The sequence below is a fragment of the Coffea arabica genome, chromosome 6e, assembly GCF_036785885.1.
Source record: "Coffea arabica cultivar ET-39 chromosome 6e, Coffea Arabica ET-39 HiFi, whole genome shotgun sequence".
In the NCBI taxonomy this organism is placed as follows: domain Eukaryota; kingdom Viridiplantae; phylum Streptophyta; class Magnoliopsida; order Gentianales; family Rubiaceae; genus Coffea; species Coffea arabica.
This window is the reverse complement of record NC_092321.1, coordinates 54,880,365-54,900,936: the sequence shown is the minus strand read 5'-3', so window position 1 is coordinate 54,900,936 and position 20,572 is coordinate 54,880,365. Positions and strand designations below refer to the sequence as shown.

General features: G+C 35.0%; 1 protein-coding gene, 1 long non-coding RNA gene and 1 other non-coding gene across 3 annotated transcripts; 2 read left to right on the top strand and 1 right to left on the bottom strand.

Annotated features, from left to right (window-relative positions):
- Positions 1-8,756: 8,756 nt before the first annotated feature.
- LOC113697661 (U6 spliceosomal RNA) lies at positions 8,757-8,859 on the bottom strand. The gene has a single exon (XR_003449944.1). It is a non-coding gene; the product is annotated as a U6 spliceosomal RNA (small nuclear RNA).
- Positions 8,860-13,898: 5,039 nt separating this feature from the next.
- Positions 13,899-15,107, top strand: LOC140009945 (uncharacterized). The gene is made up of 3 exons (XM_072056294.1): positions 13,899-14,139; positions 14,233-14,339; positions 14,436-15,107. The coding sequence occupies exons 1-3, from the start codon at positions 13,899-13,901 to the stop codon at positions 15,105-15,107; spliced, it is 1,020 nt and encodes a 339-aa protein (XP_071912395.1).
- A 797-nt stretch (positions 15,108-15,904) lies between these two features.
- On the top strand, positions 15,905-19,866 carry LOC113720287 (uncharacterized). The gene is made up of 3 exons (XR_003455259.2): positions 15,905-16,554; positions 18,847-18,902; positions 19,707-19,866. It is a non-coding gene; the product is annotated as an uncharacterized lncRNA (long non-coding RNA).
- The last annotated feature ends 706 nt before the right edge of the window (positions 19,867-20,572 follow it).

The following is a 20,572-nucleotide window of genomic DNA, read 5'->3' as shown; positions in this document are numbered from 1 at the left end:
CAACTGAAAATATCAAATCATAAAGGTGGTGCAGCTTTTGATTCTGGTGCAAGTTCTAGTGCTCTTCAGCCAATGGCATAGTGGAAATTACACAGAGAGATTATAGACTTGGTTGGAGATGCACTTGAGAGAGCGGACTACCATGGGACATATGTAACTAAGCTTTGTTACAGGGGAAATCTCTACACAGATTTCATTGGGGTTCCTACCGTACCACTTCATTTTGCTAATAATTCAACAGTGGAACTGGACTACGAGAAAATCTTTCAACAATATTCTGGTAAGGTATGCTTTAATGTGGTGGACGCTTCATAACTAGGATATAAATTTAATTTTATTGGGATTAATCTCCAACAATATTTCTACTTGGCATTTGATTTGGAAACTTACCAACTTACTTTTCAAGGAATGGACTGTAGAGCTTTGTGGAATGATTAATACACTTGTATTCGCAGTGTGATTTGATTCCTTCCAAGCTGAACCCGTAATGGAAGGATGGGATAAGTAGTTTGCCTTACATGTAATAGAATTCATCTCTCAAGTGTGGGTCAAATGTTGAATTTCATGAACAAAATCGGTGTTCCCAACATATACATTCTGGATCTAATAGCATGAATTGACAAAGATATGCAAGTCTGACATCTCTTGTTTTATTATTCAACAAATGTCTAGACTGCAGTAATTCATGTTTTTCTTGCAAATGCTGTGGCACACTTAAATGTTTACAAAGCCCCTCATTTTTCAAATTGCCATGAATATTAACTTATAACTGATTGTGCCACCTGAAAGTGATGTATACGTGAAAAAATTATGCGTGAGCCTCCTTAAAATGGTTTATGAGATTAACAGTCTAGAATTTTGTTCCGAAGGTACTCTCAATTAAAGTACGAAAAAGCCCCTGCAACCGTCCGGAATGTAGAGAGAGAACATTCTCTTCCTAATCTTTTCCTTTTCCTCTTCTCTCCTATTCTTCTTTTTCTTTTTCTTTTATCTTTTCTTTCCTTTTTTTTCCTTCTTCTCACTATTAAATGGTTTTACTCCAAAGGCTAACATGAATCAGCACTGCTCCAGGCGATTTAGAGCAGTCAAAGATGCTGCTGATACCCCATGCAATATTGTGTAGGGACAGAGCAAATCCCCATGACCATGTTCATGTTCAGTCTTGCCGGATCTTCTCTTATAGCCACAGCTGAAAAAAGGACATGCTGCCTCTTGCGCCACAAACGCCGGCCACTACCGGCTACCACCATTGACTGGTTAAACTTCCAACATATCTTCACTACAGACCTTATTTAAAGCTGGCTTGAGAGGAATGTAAAATTCATGAGATGATCCTTAGAACCCATAGCACAGTTATCAAGCACTAGTTGACCACGAAAATATGCATGGATAAGCATTAATTTGACGCAAAATCGGAACTTTATTTAAAACCCTAACTAAAAATGGTGGTGATGAAGATGACACTGAGAGGGTGATCCGACAGTGACGACACAAACAAGTAATAAATCCCGCAAGAGAAGACTGAAAGAGATTAGAGACTCATAAAATAGTATTGCTATTTCAATTAATCACCAGTTTGGATAGATGTGGCATGTATTCGGACTTGTTAGAGTTCATTTTATTCATGGGATGACACATAATTAGATTGACACCACAAGAAAGATGAAAGTGATAATAGATTCTTGTTTTGATTTACCAAAAAATATGAATGAGCATGCAAGAGAATTAAAGGAGAAAGCTATGTTTGGAGAAGTTTTAATTGGGGTGGAATTCTTAAATTAGAGGACTCTTAATTGGAGTGGGAAACGTGGGAGGAAATGTGAGGGGAAACGTGGGATGATGATTAGAGGATTTGTAGGAGTGGTTGTAGGATGAGTTAAGAGATAGTGGAAATATTTTAAATTTAAATTTAATTGATGATAAGGTTGGTTATAACCCACTACTTTTTATGTATTAAAATAAATACAAAAATCTAGAAAAAAGAACGAGAAGTTTATAAGCCATTGAGAGGGTCTCTGCTAAAAACGCCTTCTGCAATATATTAATTGGAGTGGACTCTAAATTGGAGTGGGAAACACGGGAGGAAATATGGAGAGAAACGTGGGATGATGATTAGAGGATTTGTAGAAGTGGTTGTAGGATGAGTTAAGAGATAGTGGGAATATTTTAAATTTAAATTTGATTGGTGATAAGGTTGGTTACAACCCACTACTTTTTATGTATTAAAATTAATACAAAAATCTAGAAAAATGAATGAGAAGTTTAGAAGCCATTGTGAGAGTCTCTGCTAAAAACCCCTTCTGCAATACATATAGATATAGATATTGATAGTTGGATATTATATCACAATGCACAACAAATTGTTCCCTCCTTTTGCTGCGTTTTTCTTTGAAACCTTTGATATATGCTGTTAGAGGGGATATGCGACGTTTTCAAGCCTTTTCCCTTACCTTAACTTTTACCATTACTTGCCTATTTCCAAGTACAATACTAAACAGCCCCACATCCAACAGGATAGTGACAAAACAAATTTATCATAATGTTATTGGCTCTCCGTATTTCGATCAGACCGCCAAACTTGAAGATCAAGTGGATAGAGATATGGAGATTTCGTTGGCTCGATTAAACTATTTGTCGATGCAAGCCAAAGGATTCACTGATCAGAGTGATTTCCAAGCAAGTTTAGCAACACGACGCAAAGTTTCCTTGTTTTTTGCATGTTTTGAAATGAGCGAACCACCTGTCCGACAAACTGTTGCTTTTGACACTGGTAACAGCCTATTTTGGGTCCATTGCGATAATCCAGTGGGTGGTGATGGTGAATATTCATTGGATCCACCCTATAATTCTGCAGGGTCCTCAACTTTTTCAAATTTAGCAGACTGTCATGAATATTGTAACAATGCCACTCAGTGCTTTTGTGACAAAAAATCATGCGAATATTATATGCAATATGGAACTGGATTTTCAAGCGGGATACTTGCGTCTGAGAGATTTATTTTTAAGTCCTCCCACAACAAATGATCACTTATCAACGATGTAATTCTTGGATGCTCACATGAAGCAGAAACAGCAGCCAATAACTATAATGGACTGCTTGAACTTGTGACAGCAAAACATTCTTTACTATCACAATTGGGATCTGGTGAATTTTCTTATTGTATTGAAAAATTAGGTGATTCTAGCTATGATAAAAATATACTAATCGTTGGAAAGAATTTAGCCACCGGAGGAGATTCAACTCCTTTTCAGATTGATGGCTTCAAAAACTATGCAGACCTAGAAGGCATAAGTTTTGGAGGTAAGATGCTTGACATTGACAATGAACAACTGAAAATATCAAATCATAAAGGTGGTGCAGCTTTTGATTCTGGTGCAAGTTCTAGTGCTCTTCAGCCAATGGCATAGTGGAAATTACACAAAGAGATTGCAGACTTGGTTGGAGATGCACTTGAGAGAGCGGACTACCATGGGACATATGTAACTAAGCTTTGTTACAGGGGAAATCTCTACACAGATTTCATTGGGGTTCCTACTGTACCACTTCATTTTGCTAATGATTCAACAGTGGAACTGGACTACGAGAACATCTTTCAACAATATTCTGGTAAGGTATGCTTTAATGTGGTGGACACTTCATAGCTAGGATATAATTTTAATTTTATTGGGATTAATCTCCAACAATATTTCTACATGGCATTTGATTTGGAAACTAACCAACTTACTTTTCATGGAATGGACTGTAGAGCTTTGTGGAATGATTAATACACTTGTATTCGCAGTGTGATTTGATTCCTTCCAAGCTGAACCCGTAATGGAAGGATGGGATAAGTAGTTTGCCTTACATGTAGTAGACTTCATCTCTCAAGTGTGTGTCAAATGTTGAACTTCATGAACAAAATCAGTGTTCCCAACATATACATTCTGGATCTGATAGCATGAATTGACAAAGATATGCAAGTCTGACATCTTTTTTTTTATTATTCAACAAATGTCTAGACTGCAGTAATTCATGTTTTTCTCGCAATTGCTATGGCATACTTAAATGTTTACAAAGCCCCTCATTTTTTAAATTGCCATGAATATTAACTTATAACAGATTGTGCCACCTGCAAGTGATGTATACGTGAAAAAATTATGCGTGAGCCTCCTGAAAATGGTTTATGAGATTAACAGTCTAGAATTTTGTTCCGAAGGTACTCTCAAATAAAGTACGTAAAAGCCCCTGTAACTGTCCGGAATGTAGAGAGAGAACATTCTCTTCCTAATCTTTTCCTTTTCCTCTTCTCTCCTTTTCTTCTTTTTCTTTTTCTTTTATCTTTTCTTTCCTTTTTTTCCCTTCTTCTCCACTGTTAAATGGTTTTGCTCCAAAGGCTAACATGAATCAGTACTGCTCCAGGCGATTTAGAGCAGTCAAAGATGCTGCTGATACCCCATGCAATATTGTGTAGGGACAAAGCAAATCCCCATGACCATGTTCATGTTTAGTCTTGCCGGATCTTCTCTTATAGGCACAGCTGAAAAAAGGACGTGCTGCCTCTTGCGCCACAAACGCCGGCCACTACCAACTACCACCATTGACTGGTAAAACTTCCAACATATCTTCACTACAGACCTTATTTAAAGCTGGCTTGAGAGGGATGTAAAATTCATGAGACGATCCTTAGGACCTATAACACAGCTATCAAGCACTAGTTGACCACGAAAATATGCATGGATAAGCATTAATTTGCGGCAAAATCGGGACTTTATTTAAAACCCTAACTAAAAATGGTGGTGATGAAGATGACACTGAGAGGGTGTTCCGACAGTGATGACACAAACACCCTAACTAAGAGAGGGTATTTCTGGAATTGCACTCATTACCAGTGACACAACTGGTTTTAAATTATCTTTCCACATCAGTTTGAGCCACCAAGGAGTTTTCTGTTTACTTTTGAATTATAAGGGAGCTTGCGGATTTTTAGTGAAGCCGAAAGAGGTTATGTGTTTTTTACCCTTTTGTGAATGTTCCATGTATATAACATGTACATTGTAATGGGGTTCATCAAAATAGATTCTGACTTCTTCTTTTTTCGCTTTTTGAATGTCTCTTTTTGTGTGTTGGTAGGTAATAAGGTGTTTTGAATATTGCCATTTCCTAGAGTTTTACAGTGAGAGATTTCTTCTCTCTTAAAGTTTTTTGAGTGAAAGTTTCTTTTCTTCTAAGATTTTTTAGTAAGAGCTTTCTTTGAATTTATGTCTTTTTCTATGTCAAATCTCAATTTCTTTATAGATTTTTCATATTCGAAATTTCTTAGATCTAATTTGTCAAATCCCAACTTGATACATAAATAGTATTTTTCTATTTACGTGAAATTTTTCTATTTTACCTTCAAAATAAATGAGGATTGATATCAAAATTCTTCAATTGTAATACTTGAATTATTCTAATATATAGATTTATAATTTAAAATTTTGCATTTATTAGCAATGTAAAATATAAATTACATGAAGCGAAATAATATAATTCATTTTTCAATTTTGATAAAAATCAAAAAAGCTTCTTGCACAATTGTTCAAAAGTCAAAGACTAAAGTATTTTAAAACATTTGTTTCTTAATACAAAAGCAAAAAAATAAATATAAGGAAGATTAAATATTATGAAAAATTACATTCAAATATTAATTAAGGGTACAAATAGCCTAAGATATCATGATGCAATATAAAGATTTATAAGAATAAATTTGACATCCTACTTTTTAGGCATTTTAGGATGAAGGTGGAAAGGAGTTTCCCTAAATTTTTCTGAGGAACGAGATTTGAGAAAAAAATTTGGAATGAGCATTCCGAGGGATAAGAGCTTTTTCCACTTAAATGAGCCATAACAAATGCTAGAATGGAATGGACAAGTTGGAAAGATCTTTCCTTACTAGGCCATTTCAACATACCGAATGACGGTAAAAAACTAGAGAGGAAATTCTCCCATGTGAAAAGTCCAGATTTATCTGGTCTCTATCCTATGGGAGAGTTATATGAGATTTCAACTAAAGGAGTTCTCAAAAGAATGAGGAGAAAATTGCAATTTTAAACAATCTAGTAATAAATCCCGCAAGAGAAGACTCAAAGAGATTAGAGACTCATAATGTAGCATTGCTATTTGGATTAACCACTAGTTTGGATATATGTGGCATGTATTCGGACTTGTTAGGGTTCATTTGATTCATGGGATGACACAGAATTGGATTACTAGTCTTATGGTATCCCATATTTAGTTGAATATTTTGCAAGGGATGATACATCCCACTTAATTGAATTAATCCCCTATATAGGATATAAAATAATCCCATGGGAGTAGTGGTTTAACTTATCTTGAGATAAGTAAGATGTAGGATAATACTAATTCAAACTTATTTATCCATGCTAATAAAATTATACTTTATTCCAAAAATTATATAACTCTACTCTCTTGCTATAATATAATCAAAATTTTGGACTAATTTGCCTCTATTAATGACATGACAAATTTGAGACAAATTTGCCCCTCCAAATAAAAAAAAATTAAATCTTGGACTAATTTGCTCATATTAATGAAACAACATAATGTTAGATTAGTTTGTCGACAACATTAACTGAACTAATTTTTTTATTCATTTGTCCATATTGATGAAATAATTAAAATTTTGGACAAATTTGTCCCCGATAATAAAAAATTTATATTTTGGATTAATTTGTCCATGTTAATGAAATAACTAAATTTTAGAATAATTTGCCCCTAATATTAATAAAATTAATATTTTGACTAATTTGCCCTTACTAAAAATTTTAAACTGTTTTGTCCCTACTAAAAGCAAAACCATATTTGCTGGGTCAATTTTAACTCATAAAATGTTGGATATGTCAATTAAGACTTGTGAATTTGGGCCAAATTTAAATTAGAATCGAAACTCCAACGTATTTGTAACTCGAGTATGTCTCATAGTGTTAGCCCGAAACTTAAAATCTAAAATTTCTACCTTTTACAAGTTGAGTATGGATTTATCAAGCCCAATTAATACGCCTAATTGTTGGTTTGACAAAAAGGTATTTTAGTCTATAAATACATAATCCCATCTCATTCTATTTCCAAACATTTCTAACCAAATATAGGGTGATGTTATTTCCTAACACATCCCATCTAATGTAAAATCAACCAAACACAAGACCACTCATCTGACAATGATTCAACTCAGGATGAATAATTCGAAGATAAGTAATCCTCTCTCATCCAGTTCGTAAACCAAATGCACCCTTAGTGTATGCACCCTCAATATATTAAAGATTTATGCTCATTATTTTTCAAATTTGGTGTATCTATAGATCCTTTAGATATATTGTTTTATTATCTGCCATTAGTGCTCAATAATAAATGCTTTTTTAATTGCTTTCAAAAGAGAAAAAATAAACCAAGATAAGATGCAAACTATGGTGTCCAAGAGGATACACATCATACATTTGTGATAAGATGACTTTACTAAATATTTGGGTAAATTACATATAATTCTTCAGTGCTTTTCCATAATACTACATCGCCACTCCTAGAATTTTATAATATCCAAATTATTCCCTTATGTGTAAAGTAAAAACTTGATGTAAAATAGTCTTTATAACATCATTAGTTGAAATGCCAGCTTTGCCCCCTTACTTAAGCACTAAATTCAATAAGAGTCTAACCAATTTGCATAAAACCATAGAGAGATCATGTGGGATATATGGAAAACCACCGGAGAGTTTATGTAGATATTTATACAAAATAATAGGATAGTATGTGGATATTGTCATTTCATCACATGTACTTTTGGAGCATGTCTCGATCGATTGTCATGACAATTAATGCTTTCAATCCATTTTTCATTCTACATAAAATTATAGGGAAGTATGCGAATATTTTAAAACCTTAAAAAGATTGTATAGTAATATGCAAAAGCACAAGGAGGTTATTTTTAATTTACCTAAATAATTATCATTCGTCAACAAGAAGTGAACTTTTGTTTTTTTGTATGAAACCATACTTGTAATGGATCTAGGGAATACGGTGAACTTCCAATCCATTTTTTTGGAAGGCCAAGCAAAAGAAAAAAAAAATTACGCCTTTTGAAGTAAGCAAAGTTATCATTTTCCTTTTATAATCACTTGGTTTGCTGAATTTTGGTCGTTTTATGATTTCAAAATTTTCAAACTAAATTATATCACTTAATTTTGGGGAATTAGGTGGCTTTATCCTAGTGGTTGGTTCTAGCTTTTTTGTGTGAACTCATCCAATCAGAGCAGAACTGAAGCAAATATGGTAAGTATATAGAGTAATTTCGAGGATCTCCGTATTCATAATTGCAATAGTCATCAAGAAAACTCTTCTCAGCAATTATCAATGGCCTTAACCAAGCTGAAGAAAACTGGTAGATGGTTCCAATCAACCATCATCTTTTCCATCATTATTGCAGTGATCCTCATTTCAAGATGACGAAAATAAAGTAAAACCCTGATTAATTAATAATACAACACTTTAAGAAAATCCCTCCTCCAATTACTTGTATAGAAGAAAACTCACATCAAGATAAAGAAAATAAGATAAAACCCTAACTAATTGATAATAAAACTGTTTAAGACAAACCTGAAACTGAATTGAGGAAGACTAGCACTGGACTGTTCTTGTCGAAGATGAAGAATTGGATAAATCAGAGGGATTCTTTGGTAATTTCAAGGTCCAAGAGGAGGGGAACAACAGGAAGCCGGAAAAAAAAAATTTGGACCATTTCTCGATTTGTGCGTGTCATCCTTGCGCAGGGGCCATGCTAATCTTCTCTGTATCGTTCCAATTTTATCAGATGTCCCCGAAGGGACGGTCAAGAAGAAGAAGATGTTCTCGTATAAACTGGCTAATTAGTTTCTGAAAAAGCGATGTGGGATTAGAAGTTGAGGCGGATTAATTATAAGCTTAAAGAGTAATAAGATTTAAGACTACCGGTTAATGGGCTTTTAATAAGTTTGTAAGTCGTAACCTTCTTAGAGCCCATACTTCTTGCTGAATCATTTCAATTTTGGTCCCCTTATCCACTAGGCAATTGTAGTTATGACTCGGAAGAAAATCTATGTTGGAAGGGTGTTTGATTTTTGAAGCATTTAAAGATTAAGAGCAATGTATTTTCTAAACCAATTGCATTCTGGGGATTTATTTTTTTCTTTTTTTTTTGTCTTGTTTTGAGAACATTTGATTGTTGAGATATAATGGTTTGACCATGTTGTTATTTTACATTCTTCATGACTTAGGGCTTAAAATACAGGGGTTAAAATATACAATTCTGAAATATGACGGTTTTTCTATATTGTTAGTTTACAATTCTCGTGACTTAAGAGATTAAAATATGAGTTGATATTATATACTCTAATAGTGTATACATTATCATCATTGGATGTATGACACATATAAAAAATTTAATTTCAAATTAAATTGAAATTAGTTATCATGCATCCGGTGATGAAGTGTATATACTGTCAGTATATATAAAATTAATCCTTAAAATATAGAGGTAAAAATACACAATTCACCCTTTAATATAGGGTGTGCATTAGTACAAAATTTGCAATCTCGGTACAAAAAAAATTGATGCTATTGGTTGTCTATGCTCCAAAATAATATACCTATTTCGCTCTCAATTCAAGAGCATTGAGTTCAATTTCAAATTCAATTAGAAATTGATACAAAGATCTCCGATCGAGTTCATTTTTATAGGGACCCTAAATTCTTAATATCACTTGTTTTTCTCAATATTTTGATTTTGATTAACTAAAAATTTTCACATTAGTCCTTCTTTCTCCTTAACTTGCATATTGATAGTCCTTTTAATCCTTAAATAATATAAGAGTAAGCTCGATTTATTATGATCCGAATCAGTATTTGTTATACGGTTATACCTAAATATCTATGCTTTATATGGATACTACTTACTATTTAAAATTTATAATATTAATTGCGTAGAAACAATGAAATGATAGTAGTTAGTAATATATGCTACAATTTATATCTTGAAATTTGTATTTGTATCCGACATTGCATTATTGGTGTATGCCATATTGGTAAAATTTTCCACCAATAATGTGTCCATTTTGAATTCAACAAACGCGGTGCTTACTGTGCATCAACTGAATTACTAAATTACGGGATTCAAATTATGAAGCTCATTTCAATTTCGCTTTGAATTCTGGATCTCTATGTCCCCAAATATGCTCATCTCTATTTTAACATTAGGTTCTTATCAGAAAATTGTTGTTCTTAAGGAATTTTCTTAATTACTATGACTAGCCCTATTATCCCAAACCCTACGATTGCCCCTTGTACCATAATAAAATGAATTGTAATTTTGTTTCCATAAATTTATTAGGTTTATATTCTTCACAAATTGTTTATTTGGACTTTTTATTCGAAGTGGCAATTGCAGTTGAAGGATTGGAAATTTCTGAGACCCAATGCATACTAGTCGCCTCTCGCGGGTAGTTTGATTGGTTCCGTAGTTACCAGCAAGTCCCGTAATCGATTCTCGTATGCTGCCTCGCTGTGTATCCTTGGAACAAGACTCTACACAATTTTAGAGGATTAGTCTGGCCAAAAAGTTGGAATACTCCTCCAAGTGAAAAAAAAAAACAAAGAATGCATACTAGTCGACTGCATCTTCTGGTCTGCTTGGCGCAACGACAGCATTTCAGAAGATCGGACTCCTAGGCCAGCCTCATTTCAACTCCTAAGTACAACTATAGTTTGTCGGAGGTGCTAATGTAAGATTTGAGAGCAATCTACATCACTACAGGCTTAACAATTTCTTGTATAATCTTGAATATCAAACAAATGTTCTTTCCACTTGTTAGTCCTCATGTTCATTTTGGTGGGAGAAGAAATCACATACAGAAAAAGAACCTGACAGCCTATGTTGATGACAAACGAAGTGGTTGATGACTTACTGATGAAACAAGAACCAAACAGAATGGAGAAAGAATAATTCTAGTGAAAAGATATGTAGAGTTTCCTGCCCTCAGAATCTTTAAAAGTAAGAACTGGGAAACTAAAACCGATCAAACCTGTTTTATTAAAACCAATTTCTTCAACAAAATTCCATGCTACTGGTAACTGATTTCAAGTATATAGGCAGACATTCACAGAGAGGAGAAAATTGGAAAACCAGGTAAAGTTGTTCCAGCATCTACAATAAAATTATTGCCTGATACATACTCAGAAGAGTCATGGATTAAATATCGAATAAGTGATGTCAATGCTGGATCTACGGTTCCATTGAAGCTTGATGTCAGTTCTAATGGGCCGTCCATTGAAGCTGCCGTTCAGAAAGCTTGGGACGCGTTTGGACGCATCGATGCTCTCGTGAACAATATTGGCGTTAGAGGTAATATTCTTTATCATTCTTTTTCTCCGAGAATTTGAATTGTTCTTTTCTGTTATTCTATGAGAATTGAATTCCAATGCTTGCTTATTTGAATATGGATTAATTGCTTTAAAAAGGCTTAAAATTTGGTATTAGCACTTTTTTTAATCTTTTTCTAGTAACAGAGGGTTGCGATTTAAAAAGTGGGAGGGGTTGGGAATTAGAAACCATAACCTCTAACCCTCAATAGTGTTAGCACATCTATCGTCTATGTTTGTTAATGGAACTATTGTGAAAATACAAAAATACCACTCTATGCATTGCTTACCACTATATCTTAATTGCAATATAGAAAGGAAAACTTGTACAAATCGTCCCTTACATATTAGCGATGTAAAAATTTAGTCCCTGAGAATGAAAACGAGCATTTTCAGTCCATTACAAATACAAATGATCATTTTAGTCCCTGCTAACTTTTCTATTCGAATTCTTGATGGACACAATTATGGGAACATCACATGACCAACTTTTGAAGGGCAAAAAAGGCAAGTCACTCAATCTTGACCAAAATGTAGAAGACCAAGTGCTTTCTTCCTATCAAAGCACGGATTAGAAACAAAAAAAAATGAGGGACCAAGGGTAAACCGAATCCTTTCAATTGAAACCCAACCCAATCGCAAGCCCAGTAGCAAACAAAGGTGACAGAAGCAAATCAATGATCGAAGAAGATATATTTGATAATGAGTGTAGAGGACGACAATCAATTCCCAGATTATGGTCAGTATCTCTGAACCCTAGGCTATGGTGTTTATCAATTGACTGAAGAATATGTTTTAATATGATGAATAAAGTAATAATAATCGTGATTAGCGTATGTAAGAAGTGTTATTATATGTTTATTAGAGTTGTTGAAGTGGTTTTTATACATGCTAGTAGCTATGGTCTCTATTGTGTTTTGTCATTTTTGGAAAAATATGTGGGGTGTCTTTTTTGCATTGGGTCCTGTTTTTGTATTTTGTTGGTTGATGATTGTCACCTAAATGGTTGGCAAGCAATAGTAATCTATTTTCAATCAGGGTCCACTATGGAGGCGAATTCATTGACTTGCCAACCAAAGAATATGTTGGGGGCAAGTCAAGATTGTTGACTGTTGTAATCCATAAAGGTGGTTAATTTGTACTTTAGATAGGGTAGCAGAAAAGCTAGGTTTTTCTCGAGTTTTCTGCAACTTTCTATTACTTAAGGCCTAAGAAGACAATGGAAGAAGGGTTAGTTTATGTTTTGTGTGAAGATATTGCTCAAGATTTGGCTAGGAATGGAGTAAAATATAGGATGCTTGATGTATTTGTTGTGCACCTTAAGCTGTACTCCATCAATGGTTCTGAACCTGATCCACATAAGGGAAGTACGAATGACGTTGATAAAAACCAGCAAGGGTCTCCTAGTGTAGAAGAAATAGTGTTGACAAATATCCCAGTTAGTCAATCTCAAGATGAGAGTGAAGTTGATGGTAGAGATACTACTAATTTTGGAGCGGCTGAGCACAAAAATGCAGCAGATCAAGGTCTAGAGAACTTGCATTGTACTGAAGAAATAGTGGAAACAAACTTGGACCTATAGAATAAAGGGACAGGTGATCATGAAAGTGTAGCTGAATTAGGAAGGGAGAATATAGCTTCATCTAGCAATTCAAGAAAGGAAAAAACAGCAAAGGTGATAGTGGCAAGCAAAAAAACACTAGTAAAAACAGCAAATAAAAGAGCACCAACCAAAACAGCAAGTAAAAGAACACCAACCAAAGCAACAACTAGGAAGCAAGGGACAAAGAAGAGAAGCAACAAGAACACATGTAGTGAAAATAAGGAGCAATCAAATGAAGATGATGGGTTTATTGATAGTGATTATCAATTTAGTGATGTGGAGCACATAGTGCAACAAGTCAAAGAAAGAAAAGCTAAGTGGGACAAAATTGCGAGGAACAGTGAATCTACTAAGGGCACAAGCGGTCAACCTAAAAAAGTGGGAGCTGAATTTAATGAAGATGCTACTAAATCAGAAGATTTTGACAGTGCCTGTGATTCAGAAGAAGAGAAAATGTAGTTAAGGAAGAGGGTCAAGTATCCAAGATTCAATCCAAATATAGACATGCAAGACCCCAAATTTCAAGCTGGTCAAACATTTACTTCAAACAAGTTGTTCATCAAGGCATGTAAGAGCCATGGGGTGGCTCATGGAAGAAAATAAAGTTTAGTAAAAATGATGACAAGAGAGTTACAGCATATTGCAATGACTGAAGTTGGAAAGTTTCTATTGCAATTATGCCTGACAAATGACATTTCAAGCCAAAAGCATGCAAGTTGAACACACATGTGGGAGAACCTTCAATCATGGACTTGCAAGCTCTACATTTCTAGTTGAGAGATACCAAAAAGGGCTTTCCTTTATTCCTGATATGAAGGTAAGTAATCTAAAAGATCAGGTAAAAACTGACATCAATGTTAATATCTCTAAATGGCAAGATATAGGGCAAAGAAAAAGGCAGAGAAACTGATTGAAGGAGATTATGCAGCTCAATATAATAAGCTGTGGAACTACTGTAGAGAGGTCAAGAGAGCAAACCTCGTGTCAAATGTGTTCATGACTGTAACTGAAGATGGTGAGGAACAGGATAGGTTTGAGAGATTATATATGTGTCTTTTAGCATGCAAGAAAGGTTTTCTAGCTGGTTATAGGCCTATTAGTGGATTAGATGGTTGTCATTTAAGAGGTTCCCGTAAAGGTGTTTTATTTGCAGCAGTGGGAATCGACCCAAATAATTAGTTATATCCTATTGCATTTGCTGTAGTTGAAGTTGAAAACAAGCTTACTTCGAAGTGGTTTGTAACTGAATTGGTAACTGACCTTGATATAAAGGATGAGGACAAATGGACCTTTATGACTGATAAGCAGAAGGTGAACTACTAAGCTAATTTTTATGTGGCTATATGTCTTGTCCATTTTTAATGCAAAGCTGTCTTTTAATGTATTTGTTATGTTTTGTTTTTGAAGGGGCTGATCCAAGCTTTACACAAGCTTCTTCCAGTTGTGGAGCATAGAATGCGTGTACAACACATATACAACAATTTCAAGAAACAACATAGTGGATTGGCACTAAATGATAGAATTTGGTCGCTTGCAAGAGCATCCTACAAGAACCTATTTGTTGCATTGATGATGGCTTTAAAGGAATTCAATGAAGGGGCCTTTAAATGGTTAGTTGATAATACAACACCTCAATATTGGGTTAGAGCATACTTCTGCACTTCTCCTAAGTGCGACATCTTGTTAAACAACCTCTGCGAGAGTTTTAATTCTAGCATTTTAGAAGCACGAGATAGGCCCATACTTGGCATGTTAGAAACTATTAGGCTATATTTAATGGCTAGAATGGAGACCAAGAGGGAATGGATGAGAAAGTCTAGTGGAAGTGTGTGCCCAAAAATTTTAAAGAAACTTGAAAAAGTTAAAAATGCAGCAAGTCGCTGTATAGCTACATACTCGGGTGACTGGTTTTATGAGATGAGGTTCATGTATGGGGATAGATACTCTGTTAATTTGGCTAGTATGAAATGTAGTTGTAGGAGGTGGGAACTTAATTCCATTCCTTGCTCCCATGCAATGAGTGCTAGTGCATTGACAAAGGAACCTCCAAAGAGTTTTGTGCATGAATTTTACTCCTAGGAGGCATATATAAGGGCGTATGAGCCTGTCATATATCCTCTTAATTATGAGCACCTATGGAAAAATCTGAAAAAGGGGCCTGTACTACCCCCGAGCATATCAAGCTTCCAAGTAAGCCAAAGAAAGTTTGAAGGAGAGAGCCTGATGAGCCCCTAGCTTGAACAAGTAGTCGAGGGCAACTTAAAAAGTTGTCTAGAGCTGGGTTGATGGAGTACAAATGCTGAAAATGCAAAAAATTAGGCCACAATGGCAAAAAGTGTCCAAAAAATACAAGTGCAGCAAATGGCAATAGAGGAGCAGCAACAAGTACACACCATGTCACTGTTAATCCATATAAGCAAGAAGCTACATAGCAAAGAGATACCGCAGACACATATGAGGCAGCAAGTGGTCCACATATGGCAACATGTGTGAGAACCCTGAAAATATACATATAAATATCAGTGCATATTTTATTTGCATTTTAATTCTTTAATAAATTTTAGCACTAAGTCCCATTGTTTTTAAATAAGTACATAGAAATAAACGTTATGTGCAAAATAAAAGAATTGTGCTAGACTACCAAACTTCTTAGTTTTGTTACATTAACTTCATATTTCGATGGTAAACTATTTCATTGATCTAAGAATTAAATTTCTTTTTTGAATTCTAGTATTGTAATTAATTGTTTTGAAATAAAAGTGTAAAGATAATTTCTATGTAAAAAAAAAAATAATATAATTGTGCCCAATATTGAATTATTCGGTTTTGTTACACTAAATTAATATTTCTCGAGTTAGAGTAATTTTATTGCTTAAAAACAAACTCTTTGAATTCCGATAGCTAATTTAATCGTTAATAATGTTAAGAGTTAATAGGAACCTTAGTATTAAGTTGCATTTGATAATTTTAGACAAAACCATTACAAGTACACTTAGTATACTTAGGACGTTAAAATCTCGATAATCAAATCTTTGCGAGATTAGTATATTATTAAGTATTCAAATTACATTTGGGATAAATTTTGGAATTAGATTAAGTTAGAAATAGGGACTTAAGTGGATATTAGGAGTGGATATTAGGAGAGCAAGTGAAAAGATCAAAATTACCCTCACAACCTCACGAAATAACCGTCTGTCACCACCTCACATTCGGCCAATACATTTCTTTCCCACTCCAACACACAACCGCACAAGCACTCTACCTCCATTGCCAAAACCGCGGCTCCACCTCCACTTTTCTTCACAATCCAACTTCTCACCTCAGCTCCACAACACCATTTCCCTTTCGGATCAGCAGCTGGAGCAAGGTAGGAGAGCTGAAATCCGCAAGCTACACCCAGTTTTCCAGCCGCAACAACCACCACAGCTCCACCATCTGCTCAGCCAAGACAACCCCAAACCAGTCGCGAGCCTAGGGAAATAATTCTGCCCAGATTTGTTCGTGCGTGAACGGAGCATTAGCAGAGGTACTTCTTGATCTAGTTTGAGTTGATTAGAGGGTTCTGGAGCTAACTTAAAATCTTGCATGTTGATTATTAGACTTCGGATGGTAGTTACAAAAACAGCAAAAATTTTCTGATGTGCGATAGTGCTTCATCCGAGACTGATTGGAATGATGCTACCTTAGATGATCAAACTCTGTTATTCTGAGCTTGTTGTGATGTTTAATTAACTAATCACTAACTAATTAAATTGTTCAAAGCTTTGCATGGGAACTTGGAACTTTCGGATGATGAACCAAGGAACATAAGAAATTCTGTTTTGATGTAGTAATGTTGCCGTGAGCTTGAGCAGAAAATGTAAGTTTAACTTGCCTAAATGTGACCCTCTGAATTGATCCCTGTGCTTAATTAGTCAATAACTAATCAGTTAAGCTGTGCATGTAGCAATGAGATGGCCTAAACCAGAAAAATAAAAAGGAAAATTTGAAAGTGGTTCATGCATGATCACCGAGGCTCATGGGAGAATTTCTGGATTTTTGGGAAATTTGTAGTTGCTAATTGAATTCAATTTTTGAGTTAAAAATGTCAACTAGTTAGCTAAGTGTTTAAACGCTGAATTGAGTACCTAATACCATACTTAAACCAAGGAAAAATTCGAACTAAAGTAGATTGGTTGCTGGAAATTTTGGGTGATAGCCGAAGGGGTATGATCCAGAATTTCAATATCGTTGGGAAAATTGTAATTTGTTTCTGGAAATTTATTTTATTTCCTTGGATTATGGTGGCTCAGAATTTCATAAGAGATGCAAATTTCAAGATATACAATTTGTTTAGCAACGAACCAATTAGTACATATAAAGTTGGAACCAAAAACGCTAGTATACAATTGCTGGAAATTCTCTTGTGATTGCCGAATATTGAGTTGAATTATCAACTTGGATTCTGGAAATTTTCTTGAAAATATAATGGTTAAAATGCCTGGAATATGTTGTTTGGGAATCTATAAGGAATGCATGGACGGCTTGAAATAAAAACATGTTGGTGTTAAAAGAAAAAAAAAAAAGGAGTTTTTCATTAGTGGAAAATGAAACTCCAGATTTTCGGATGTCCCTGACCAGTCTCGATAAAATGTTTATATCTTGGTGTAGGAAAATCCGTTTAAGGCGCCGTCAGTGGTATTTGAAACTAGAATCATAGGCCTTTGACCTATAGAGATTTCGTATTTTTCCTCCATGTGTATCGCTGTCTGTGAATGTTTAAAGTAGACTGTTTTGCATGAATATCCTGTTTCTTTGAGAAACTAAACTTGAATTTGGATTGAGATTTTATCTTACTTGTGGTTCAAATTCTTGATTCAATTGTAGTTGGAAGTAACTAATGTCGTCAAGGGCCAATGATTGATGAAGCCCTTGGCCATTTGAATGACTTTATAAGTACCACGGTGTGATGAAAGTGAATTGCTGGAATGTCTTGGAAGCTTTACTTTTACTTTTACTTGCTTATGTTGGGTTTGCTGAGACCAAGTGCTAATGATTGATGAAGCCTTGGTTGATCATGTTAGTTTATTCGGAAATGCACTTGTTGAAATTTAAGGCTAATGATTGACGAAGTCCTAGTAATTTGTTATGTGATTTTTACCACATTTTGATTCATATTATGATTTCGAAACGGAATCGGAGCTGTGGAAGTTGTATCGACTTAGCGAACTCGAGTAACTGTGGTCAAATTAATCAAAAATATTTTTCCAGCTAGTATTATATTATAAAACTCCATATCTAGTGCTTTGCCTAAAAATTTTCCAACTCGATAATTTCCTTTAGCTCAAACTAGCCTTGATAGCTATAGTAAATAAGTTCTATAGCTTTTGAAAACTTTAAGTCTTATTTTAACTCCTTTTCTTTCCTTAAGCTTTGCACTTGGATAGTTAACTATAGGAAAAGTTCCAAAATACGAGTTTTACTAATTTTAGTGAAAAGCTTGAGAAACTTACTCGGCAAGAAACCTTATTTTTAGGTAAAATAGTTTAGTAATAATTTTGCAAAAACCATAGCTTTAAAGAAATGTTCAAAGTAACTTCCTAACGTGGATATTAAGAGATTTGTCGATTTATTTCAAGAAAGTAATACAAGTTATTTTTTTCAGGAAAAGTATCTTAATGAAAACTATAGGAAACAATCCTTCTACTTTGTCACGTATTAACCCAAGGGACTCTTGATTTCCTAAGGGAAAGTGAATTAGTAGTATGTAATTATACCTCAATGTCTATAAGCTTAAAAACGGAGTAAAAACTTATAGTTTCAATATTTGTTATTTTAGGGTATCGTGAGGAAGTGGAACTCGAATCCCAATTTGACATCTGAACTTCACTCTTGGTGAGTGTCCCTGTTTGTTCTATTCTTACATGATTAAGTGCTTCCTTGAATTTAAGTGTGATAATCGCAAAAATTGGTTTTGATCCATCGAAGTGAGCGGTGTGTACTTTACCACACTAGTCGTTCGAGTGGTGACTTGTGTAAAGCATTTTTTTTGTGAATCCAAGTGCTAGACGTAAAGTCGTTGGGTGAATCCCTCGACGAGTCAATAATAATAAATCAAGTGCTAGACGTAAAGTCGTTGGGTGAATCCCTCGACGAGTCAATAAGAGTAAATCAAGTGCTAGACGTAAAGTCGTTGGGTGAATCCCTCGACGAGTCAATAATAATAAATCAAGTGCTAGACGTAAAGTCGTTGGGTGAATCCCTCGACGAGTCAATAAGAGTAAATCAAGTGCTAGACGTAAAGTCGTTGGGTGAATCCCTCGACGAGTCAATAATAATAAATCAAGTGCTAGACGTAAAGTCGTTGGGTGAATCCCTCGACGAGTCAATAATAGTAAATCAAGTGCTAGACGTAAAGTCGTTGGGTGAATCCCTCGACGAGTCAATAAGAGTAAATCAAGTGCTAGACGTAAAGTCGTTGGGTGAATCCCTCGACGAGTCAATAATAATAATGTAAGTTCAGGACGTAACGTCGTTGGGTGAATCCCTCGACCAGTCTAAGGTACACTTGGGTATTATCGCCTTCCTATTTGTTTACTTCAGTCGAATCAATACGTGCTAATTGTTTTAATTGATTGCATGTTTTTGGGGCACCACTGAGCTTTAGCTCACCCCACGTTTAATTGTTTTCCTTGACAGGTCTTGAAGTTTGAGAAATCTGAGCAGTGCTGATTTCTTTTAATTTGTACTTGAATCTTAAGACTGCAGTTTACCGTTGTATTGTATTGTGAATTGAAAAACGTATTGGTTATTTTGGATTGCCACTTGAAGCTGGAAAATGTTTAAACCCTAATTATTATGTTTGGCTTGTATGGTTGTAATCGTGGTGTGTGACAGTATATATCCGGATTGGTACGACCTTATACCTTAGAGGTAACGCGTGAGATGTATAAGAGCCGTCGACTGGCTATCTTCTTTACTGCTATCTCTGAAGTTAATGTAGATTTAAGGATGATCCTATCTGGGAAAAGTTGTTTTGTAACAGATTAGGTTATTCTTCGGAAGGATCCGGGTTAGTGTGCGTGCGTGAGTCCTGGCGAGAGCTGGGCAGACGGCCCGCCAACCCTCTGGTTCGCCTTAGGGGGAAGTGGGGTCGTCACAGGTGGTATCAGAGCTCTTATCGAGCTCGTGCCGGGAAAGGATTCTCGGACTGTGGGGATTGGCTTGTTAAGTGTGAAACAAAAGTCGATAGTTGAGGATATTAGATATGTATGTTGGGTAGGAATCTCAAATGTAGGTAAGTTACTCTTGGGACTGGCCAGCCTGAGATGTAAATTATCCTATTGTCGGATTCTTGTACCCGAATACCAGATATTTCATTCAATGATGTATTTGCAAATTTGGAAGAATTTAGTATATTGCATTATGATGTGATTAGAGATCAAATCCAGAAAAGTAGAACCGAAAGTATCAAGTTTAGCTTTTGAAAGATAAAAGTGAAGAGCCAATAGTGAGATCTTGAAGATTAGTGCCAATTCTGTACTTAAGATGAATAATTTTACTAG

Excerpts from the sequence above, each read along its gene's own strand:
- LOC140009945 (XM_072056294.1), top strand. The coding sequence starts at position 13,899 with ATGGCAAGATATAGGGCAAAGAAAAAGGCAGAGAAACTGATTGAAGGA. Across the intron at positions 14,140-14,232 it reads GCCTATTAGTGGATTAGATG|TTGAAGTTGAAAACAAGCTT; the intron begins GTTGTCATTTAA and ends CATTTGCTGTAG. Across the intron at positions 14,340-14,435 it reads TTATGACTGATAAGCAGAAG|GGGCTGATCCAAGCTTTACA; the intron begins GTGAACTACTAA and ends TTGTTTTTGAAG.